We start from the raw sequence: 10,400 nt of genomic DNA, 5'->3' as shown, positions 1-10,400 counted from the left end.
ATGGATGATTTTTTATTTGCATACGGACAAAATTATACATGTAGTAATATATATTGCTAGATGTTTGTGAAGTTAGAATGTGCACTTACCTCTTTTGTTTTATTTGATTTCAACGAATAATGTATTTCTTTAACTAAGTTTAACGTAGTTTATTTTGATTAAGCATTTTGAATGATGTTGTGAATATGTTTAGCACATTTTTATTGGTATGCTCTTTGTAGTCATGACGACAAGTAGAGGTATTGCAGATCAGTCTAGTCGTCATGGTCGTGGTAGAAGTAGAGTTTCTGTCGGTACCCCTGGAAATTCTGGATCCTCTCCCTCTACTTCGACTACCCCGATGATGTCACAGGTTGTGGGTGCATCAGACGAGCCGTTGATCATGGTCCCTAACCTCAACTATGGCCCTGTGTCTACAGCGACGATGCCGCCTCCATCTGCTCAGCAGCCCATTGTCTCGATGATGCCACCTTCAGTGACGAACACCGTGGCGCTGAAATCCTCTCACAGGAGCTAGCCAGCTGATGCCCGTCCACCACCTCCAATCGTACAGATGCCTATTTGGCCTGATGGCAAAATGACGTAAATGCTACTTCAAGTTTTTTATATGTTGAAAGTGTTTGATAACTCGTGATTAGTGATTAGTGATTCTTGATTATTGATTCTAGTTTTAGTGGATTTAAGGTCGTAGGTTTAAACTGCTAAAAGTGTTTGATATATCGTGATTAGTGATTCTTGATAGTTGATTCTAGTTTTAGTAGATTTAGGGTTGTAGGTTTGAATTGCTGAAAGTATTTGATATATTCTGATTATTGATTCTAGTTTACTGGATTTAGTGGATTTATGGATGTTGCTTCTTGACTATTGATTGTTGTTCATTGATTGTTGACAATTGGTGTTGTTTAAGTTAATTATTGACGGATAGAGTTTGTGGCGTATTCTAGTTATAGATGAAACTCTGCCGAAATTTCTAAAAAATCTCTATATATTATGGTTATTTGCTTTTGAAGTTTTAATTTATATTGCCATATTAGTTTGTTTGTGAATTGTTGATAGGTTTGTGCCAAACAACAATGTATGTACTCAAGAGATGACCAATAACATCAAACTAATGTACGACCATCCATAGCCGAGCTACAAGAGGATCTCCTCTAAGACCAGAGAGCGATGGTTTCAGCAAATGGCAATGTACTAGGCTCAGATACGTGCCGGTGGCAGCAGCCCGGGTGGTGGCACCAGTGCTGTTGGTGCCAGTAGTGCCGCTGGTGGAACACAAACATCAGCGCCTTCTCGACCGCCTCAGCAGGACCGTGAGAATGACGACGACGACTACCAAGATCTTTAGTGATTAGGGCTTTGTCTTACTGTTTCATTGTATTTATTTGATTTATTTGACTTTTAATTTATTTGAATATTTAATATTTTATATAATTGGTTTCTATTATTTATAATTTGACCACTAATTGTGCGAAAAATAAATTTAATTAAAAAATAAAATTAGCATTACCGTCAGATTTACCGAGGGCATAATCCGACGGTAATAGTGCAGGAAAAAAGATATTGTGGTGCCAACATTACTGTCGAAAAAAATTCGCCGATAACTAAATAGTTTTTTGGGCAAGTAATCCGTCACAAAATCTAACGGGAACTGTTTATCAGCGAGGTTTATACCGTTGAATTCTTTTCTATGGTAAATTCGTCAGTAATTAACTTACCATCATATTTTATTCATTTTTATGGTAATTTCAATGCTACTCAGTGTTTTTCTTAGAGTGAATATTCTTCTGAATTAAAATTCTACCCTGAGTTTTCTTCCACATGCTCCATCTACCTTGCTGGTAGCACGAATTCCCACACTTTGCACTATTGAACCAGCAAGTGCACTGGGTCGTCCAAGTAATACCTGAGCGAGTCAGGGTTGATCCCACGAGGATTGTAGTTTGAAGCAAGCTATGGTTATCTTGTAGATCTTAGTCAGGCAAATAGAAGAGGTAGGTTTGTTGTTTTAAACGCATGAAAGAAAATAAAGAGAACTTAACTAGGTTGATATGTTTGCAATGATAAGAAGATGGTTAAGGCTTGGAGATGCTTTGTTCTTCTGGATAACTCTGGTTTTACTGCCTTCTTCAATTGTGAATGATTTCTTCTATGGCAGGCTGTATGTGATTAATGCCGGTTGAGAGGTCGCCAATGCTCCTCCAGATCTGAAGCTCCTACAGTTCATTCTCCTTAACGATCCTACTCAAAATGCCACAGACAAGGTCGAATCTTTCGGATCAGAGAATGCTGCGCCTTTGGGTTCTAGCCTCTACCACAAAGACTCTAATCTCCCCATAACTCGGCTAAACTGATGTTTCGAGAAGTCCCCAACGAAGTCGTGTATTAGCCGGCTAAGAGATGTATAATCAAGCTAGTGGTTCATCATTGTCTGATGAAAGATTCACTCTGAACCCATGTAGAATGAGATAACATTGTTCCAGTTCAACGTGTTCATAATGATGAAGAACGAAGATACATCTTAGAATAGAGAATCAAACACGGATTAAAATAGAACAGTAATACTTTTATTAATCTATAAAACTCAACAGAGCTCCTCCCCTCAACCTAGGAGGTTTAGAAACTCATACTGATAGACAATACAATGTAAAATTCGAAATATGCTGGAAGAGATCTTAAACAAGTGTGATCTTCTCCTTTTTATACTAAACTAATGACTAAGGATTACATAAAAAGGGTAAAACAATCTTTTAGTGCTAAAATCCACTTTCGAGACCCACTTGGTGAGTGTTTGGGCTGAGCTTTGATGAGATCTATATGCTAGCATAGGAGGCCTCTAGGGTGTTGAACGCTGGATAGGGGGTCCTTTATGGGCTTTGGACGCTGGTCTCTTCTCCTTTGGGAGTTGGATGCCAGAATAGGACAGGAGACTGGCGTTGGACGCCAGTTTTAGGCCTTCAATTCTGAAGCAAAGTATAAACTATTATATATTGCTGGAAATATCTGGATGTTAGATTTCCATAGCCGTTGAGAACGCTCCATTTGGACTTCTGTATCTCCAAAAAATCTCTTTCGAGTGCAAGGAGGTCAGATCCAGACAGCATCTGTAGTGCTTTCTCTGCCTCTGAATCAGACTTTTTCTCCAGCTCCTCAATTTCAGCCAAAAAATACCTGATATTGCCTAAAAACATACAAACTCAAAGTGGAATCCAAAAATATGAATTTTACACTAAAACCTATGAAAACTTAATAAAACTTCAACAAGACATACTAAAAACTATATAAAAATGATGCCAAAAAGTGTATAAAATATCCGCTCATCACTTGCCTTATCAAAATTATGTAGCTCTCCCTAAAATGGATAATTAGCAAGAATCAGAGTTCTCCCTTCTCCTTCCTCGTATCACTCTCCACTTCATTACCTTCCTCACCCTTTTGTGCGGTAGTCTCACGAACCGAGAGACTAGCAAAACTCTTGATCAAACTTAAGGGAGTTGGATGTCTGTCTCACCAATTCTTTTTCTCTAATTACTGATCAAAATTTGGGTTTCGATTCTCCTTTTGCGTGTTGACCCTCCTTCCAAATTGCTCAGCTTGGATCTAAGGTCCCTATTTCTCCTCTACGGCCTCCCTGACACCAAATCTTCAATGAACTTACTGCATCCTCACACTTCATGCCCTAAAAATTCACAGTAGTGATAGAAATTTCCTATTCTTTTATATTTGATCTGTAGTTCTATGACCTTTTTATCACCTCTTGCAATCTTCATTGATCTCTTCAATGGTTTCGTGACATCTAGTCTAATATGAACTTTCACTATTTGCTTTTCTATTCCCCTCAAGGAAAACAAATCAACATCTAGAACCTCTTCATCACCTTTTCAACCTTTCTGCCTAATGCCTTCATTTTACAATGCTCCGGTAACCCCCACAAGTGAATCCATATAGGCACTTGCAAGAATTTTTTCTCTTAAATTGACTCTTCTCCTTTTCACCTCTTTAGATTGAGAATATAATTTTTGAATAGCCATGGAGCATCATTCTCAATCCTAATCATCCCAATCTCCTTTCCAAAGAAGAATTGAAACACATTGCCGCCATGATTAAGAACTTTGAAGCCTTTAGGCTATTTCTAAATCAAGTACAGAGTAGCCTCTACTTGTGATCTACCATCAATTTTTCTACTAAACTTCTAGCACACTTTTTCCAATCCTTTCCTTATATCCTCCTCACCAAGTTCAACAATTTGATCTTTTTCTCACACCCTTGATTCACCTTCTAACCCCTGAGAAGCAACAGGTGCTGCAATTGTTGATTAGTGGTGAGAATTATTTATAGAAAATTTAATAACAATTTTTCACACAAAATCTTAGTAGAGCACCTTTATTTAAAATCCTAGCGCAATAGGGCACTTTTTTTATTTATGGTTACTTAGTTAGGGTTTTTAATTTTTACTTTTTAATATATATATTCAAGGCTAGGAGAGGTGGGATGTTTAATACCCATACCGCCTCCATAACCAAAGTGAAACAAAAGGATTTTATGCAAATTCCGCCCGAATCTGGTTGGCGATTGAAAAAATCGTTTCCATTCAGGATGGGATGGGAGAAGACGAGTTAGTTTAAATAATTATATCCATTTTCTATAACTTTGCAAGCAAGTAATTATTTATATGCATGTTGTTTTTTTGTAATTATCTTTTGCTTTTGATTTTTGAGTGTTTTTTAATTCTATCGCTGATGATGATGATGATAGTAGTAGCTAATCTTAATTATTAATTAGCTTGAGTTTCTAACATGAAAAAAAAGGAAAAAAATATGACTACAAATTTAATATAAGAGTAATACCCTAAATAGGTTCCCAAAAAATTTACGATCAGACAGATTTGTCCCCAAAAAAAATTTAACTAAGATTTTGGGCCTGATTTTTTTCATTATACACCAGATACGTCCTTAACCTAGTTTGAAACAGTTAAGGCTAATGACGACGTCCTATGTGTCAGTTGACTAACTGACGTGTCATGCATGGGACAATTTGGTCCCTGGCCATATGGACAAAACGACATCGTATCATATGAGAACAGAATGATGTCGTTTCGAAGTGCATAAATTAGTCTTTAGTTTAGAAGCCCATCATGACAGCGAGAAAGATGAAAACCACTATAGAGAGCTTAGCTCTAAAGGGGCGGTTGGTGCCAAGTTCATTTCCCATCCGAGTGGAGACTGCGAATCCTAAGGAGGAAAGGAACACGTAGATGAAGGAAGTGGATTGGATGAGAACGTGGGGTGGTGGAGGCCGGAGAGCCAGACACGTCTGATGAGGGAGAGGAAAATGGAGAGGTTAGAGGCGGCAGAGGCAGCGACAACACTGATGACGCTGAGGCGGAAGCACGTGATGAGAATGTAGTTGAAAGGGAGGTGGAGGAGGGTGCCAACGAGGGAGGCTTGCGTGAGAGGGTGGGTGATGCCCTGCGCGCGAAGGTAAAAGTGGATTGGATGGAGGAATGAGTTTGTTACGAGGTCTAGGAGGGAGAAGATGAGATAGGTACGTGCCATGGTGGCGATGTCAAAGTGCTGGTGGAGGCGCGGAGAATGGCATAGATGTTGAGCCAGACGAGGGAGATTGGTAGCGAGGAGAAGAGGAGGAAGATGATGCAACGATGGAGTGTTGGCCACTCTAGGGACTAATTTGTCCACTTCGAAATGGCCAAAGACTAAACTGTCATGCACGTGACATGTCTCACTTAACCGGACACGTCAGCTAGTTATAACGGACATGTAGAATATCACAATTAATCTTAACCGGTTCAAATTGGGTTGGAGACGTATCTAGCGTATAATGAAAAAGTCAGGTCCAAAATTCTAATTAAACTTTTTTTTGGGATAAAGTTATTGGATCATAAATTTTTTAAAAACCTATTTGAGATATTACTCTTAATATAATAAATTGAGTATATAAACTAAATTGAAAATAAAAATATTTTAACATGTTTTCGAACTCTAAACGGAATAATTTTTTTAAAAAAAAAATGATCTTATAAAATAAAATAATTTTATGCTTAAATGTACACCTTTTTTAGTTGTTAAGTAGTTGAGTATTTAATTTCCACTTGAATTACTAACCTCTCGATTAGACTAAATAAGTATATCCTTAAAGATATAACTAAGCTGACATAAACAACTTGCAATATAAAAATAACAAAACGATATTCAAAATCATATGAAACACGCAGCACATGTTATGCAATATTAGCTACTCTCTATTTTTAAATTTATTAAATAATTAAAATGTATTAGAATAATAAAATTAAAAAATAATTATTTATTTAATTATTTTACTATTTTTATTCTCTAATAAGAGAATAAAGAAATTAGGAAATGGATAAGTCAAATAAGTAGTTGCATTAGCGAAAGCAGACAGCAGTTAGTTATAGCATAACTATGGTCTATGGTTATAATATTTTTTGTTTTAAAGTATTATTTTGTATACACATTATTAAAATCAATAAATTAAGACAAATATCATCATATACATAATTTCTTTACACACTTCAAATAAGATTTTTTTATTTTTTAATATTAAAAACATACGATAAATTTTTCTTTATAAAGTTGTCTATTAACATATATAACACACACATATATACGCTTTTTAATTTTCATATTGGACCGGGGCTGGGGTATCGCACGGATATGGGGGTGGCTTGTGTGTAACCAGGTTGTGGTGTCAGGGGGAGTGGGACTCGGACCCTCCGAGTTCAAGCAACAAAACGCACGGTCCGAGTCCAGTGCATGGTGATGAAGTTGGTGAGGGACTCGGACCCTCCGAGTTGGCCTGCGTCACGGACCGTCCGATTTCGGTCTGGGTAGTCGCACGGTCCGACTCCAGTGCTGCAGTGTACACGCGGCGCTTCCCCCTTGAGTCCCTATTCGGTGGGCATCACACACTTAGTAAAGGAGAACCCTGCTCCCTTACCATCCGAATCCCTCCTTCACTCTCACCAACCTTTCTCCCCCAAAACCTTCATCTTCATTTCTCTGAAAGCTTGCATGGTGGAGGAGCATCATTGATGGGGAAAAAATTAAAAATTAAAGCCATGGAGAAACCCTGAAGGGGCCCAAGAATCTTAATTGGGCCACGGAAGCGAGTCATTCAAAATGGGTAATGCATTGGTCAAACAGGTATAACTACATTCTATCTGAGCTTCCGATGCCTTCACATGATCTACTAGATAGATACATGCATTGGTACCGATCAAAATATGGGAACCACTTGAACATGTCAAATCTTGTGGGTCATGATAATGATGAAGGTGATCAGGATATGGAGGAAGGTGATCAGGATTTGGATGAGGATAATCAGGATACCGATGAGGGTAGTCAGGATATGGACCATGACAATGAAGGACAAGAGCCACATTCGCCGCATATATTACCTCCAAACCCGATTCCAGAAGAACAACCTCAGTCCTCAAGCCAGTATGTACCTCAGCCACATTTACCCCCATCATTTCCAATAAGTCAACAATATTGGGGAACCTCACAGTTTGAAACAGGAGAAGGAGGTTCTTTTAGCCAGTTGCTTGGGTTGATGTCTGCAGATCCTGGACTACCACAATATGGCCAACAGCCTGACTTCATGGCTGGTAGGTATTCATTGGATGCTAGGTATCCGGGCCATACATCATCGGTTGCTTCTGGGGGGTTTGTGTCGGTTGACTCTAGTAGGAGTAATGACGGACGCGGAGCTTTTTTTAGTCAGAATCCTAACCGTGTATCCATGGGACTCATTGAAGAAGATGCTAACACACCCGAGAGGGAGACAGATGCGTATCTAGTAGATGACCCGGATGACGAGGAGGATCATGATGACGATGAAATAGAGGAGTTTGACGAGGATGAAGAATCTCGTAATGATGGTATTATGTTTTGTATTCTACTTTACATGTTCCATTACTTTTTTATTTTATGTTCATAACTGGCATCTATTTTTTACTTTTAGTAAATCTTATGTGGTTTATGTCTTGCTGTGATTACCTGCTGCGCATAATTTAATTATTTTTTATAATTTCTATACAGGTCATGCACGCACTCCGGATGAAACCTCCAAAGGTTACAATCTGAGGATTGATCCACCACGTCGCAGTGCTAGTCGCTACACTCCATCTGTCATCAAAAAGGCGGCCAAGAAATGCAAGAATTTAGTCAAGGATGTGAAGTGGGCCATGAGAAAGTAGTTGCCTTGTAACTTATTTATTTAAGTAGTAATCACGTGGACCATGTTGTATTTATGTAGTATGTTTAGAGTATGTACGCACTACATTTATGTTGTATGTTTAGAGTATGTACGCACTACATTTATGTTGTATGTTTAGAGTATTTACGCACTACGGACACTATTCAGGTATTGCTAACCTTTAGTACGCAGTAAGGTACAGGTGCTGTATATGTACCCATTATTGTTGTTCAGTCATACAAGCAGATTGGACCGGAACCTGCTGGTTCATTTATACATTCAGAAGGGACCGGAAAGGCCGGTTCAATCGTAAAATCAGATTGCACAGGCCAGGCCGGTTCATTACGAAAAACAGATTGAACCGGACCGACCGGTTCAGTTATACAATCAGAGTTAACCGGACCGGCCGGTTCATTCATAAAATTAGCTTGACCCGGACAGGCCGTTTGATTCATAAAATCAGATTGCACCGGACCGAACGGTTCATTTTGAATAATAGATTGAACCGGACCGGCCGGTTCATGTATACAACCCAATTGGACCGGACCGGCCGGTTCATTTATACAATCAGATTGCACCGAAAAGGCCAATTCGTTCAAAAAATCAGATTGAAGCGGACCGGCTGGTTTTTTCAAAAAATCAGATTGAACCGGACCAGACGGGTCATTCATAAAATCCGGTTGAACCGGACCGGCCGGTTCTACAAGGAACACATTGCAATACATAAACCGTTTTAACATAAAAACATCAGAAAAACATTACATAATGTTCCACATATCAGGTCAAGTTCTATCAAAATGACAACCCATGACATAATAGTGACGTGCCACACCAACCACAATGTGAACCTACTGAGCATCTCCGTCGGCAGTTCTACCAGCTGACTGACGGCATCTACTACGACTGTGTCCCTCAGCTCCACATAGCGTACATCGCCTAGGACGACGTAAGGCGAGTGCATCTGCCACCTCTGTCACATCCGGATCCATATTTCCCTCACCATGATCGTCATCTCCATCTGCACCAACACATTCGTAGTTGCTTTCGAACTCTTCTTCACTGTCACTATTATAATCTTCCCGTAGAATGTTTCGGTCTGCCTCAGATTGTTCAAACTCAACATACAACTCGATAAACGAGATCTACGCCCGGTTTTCAATATACATTGAAAACATCTCCTGCATGCTCGCTTCGTCCGTGACATATCTTGTTTGAAATTGGACAAACCCACCAAATACCGGTACGGGATATCTGTATAGAACACAGGATATTTTTCTTGCCCCCTCAGAATCAATCTTTTCACAGATCAAACCTTTCAGTTCTTCAAAGGAAATGATAAAAGGAATAACAACATCTATTGGATTTTCACAAATAAATTTTACCCCTTCAGATGTTTCTAATAAAATTTGACCAAAATAATACACCTTTATTAGTACTCTATCACTCATTTCTCCTACTCACAAAAAAAAAAAACATAACACTAACTACACACTCCTTTGATTTTGAACAAGCATATAAGAGATCCAGAAGAAGGAAACAGAGGAACGAAGCGGCGCATAAGAAGGGGAAGAAGAAGGGTCCCCAAACGCTAACTCGTTGCACACTTTTATATACACTCTATACTCAATTCGGACCATCCGACTAGGTTAACTTCATTCAAAAATATACTAGGCAACCAAATCGGACCATACGTGTTCATAAACCGGTTCTGCCATCCCCAGCCAAAACGGACGGTCCGAATCCACTCAACAAACACGCAACTCGGACCTTGCGTGTTGTGCCTCCCCTATGCCATCTCGCAGGGTCCGATTTCCGGTTTACCATAGCCACGAACAGAGAACTCGGACCGTCCGAGTCCTCCTCCCAAAACCTGCCAAAATTCTGCCCCACATCCATGTCTAACCCACCTTAACTCCATATCCATGAAAAGCTCACATACGAGCTCCATATCCAAAAAATTGAGCCCACATATATATAACATATATATGTGTGTGTGTATAAAACTTTCATCAAGTCACCAAAAAAATATAAAGGGTATAAAAGAGTGGTACAAGTTAAAAGCAAAATAATATCTCAAATAAATTTTTAAAGAATTTTTAGTCAAATAATTTAATTTTTAATAAATTTTAATGATCAAATTAGTTTTTAATTTTTTATTTTATTAAACA

General features: G+C 38.8%; 1 protein-coding gene across 1 annotated transcript; it reads left to right on the top strand.

Annotated features, from left to right (window-relative positions):
- Positions 7,577-8,410, top strand: LOC110264542 (coiled-coil domain-containing protein 96-like). The gene is made up of 2 exons (XM_021106690.1): positions 7,577-7,915; positions 8,076-8,410. Exons 1-2 carry the CDS (start codon positions 7,588-7,590, stop codon positions 8,231-8,233), a joined length of 486 nt encoding a protein of 161 aa, XP_020962349.1. The 5' UTR covers positions 7,577-7,587; the 3' UTR covers positions 8,234-8,410.

This window comes from Arachis ipaensis, chromosome B07 (genome assembly GCF_000816755.2).
Source record: "Arachis ipaensis cultivar K30076 chromosome B07, Araip1.1, whole genome shotgun sequence".
Lineage (NCBI taxonomy): Eukaryota > Viridiplantae > Streptophyta > Magnoliopsida > Fabales > Fabaceae > Arachis > Arachis ipaensis.
Note: the sequence above shows the minus strand (reverse complement) of the source record. Positions and strands in the feature narration are given on the sequence as shown.

What these genes read in the sequence shown, in the direction of transcription:
- LOC110264542 (XM_021106690.1), top strand. Translation starts at nt 7,588, where the DNA reads ATGTCTGCAGATCCTGGACTACCACAATATGGCCAACAGCCTGACTTC. An exon ending in TGAAGAATCTCGTAATGATG is followed by an intron (nt 7,916 to 8,075) that starts GTATTATGTTTT and finishes ATTTCTATACAG; the next exon opens with GTCATGCACGCACTCCGGAT.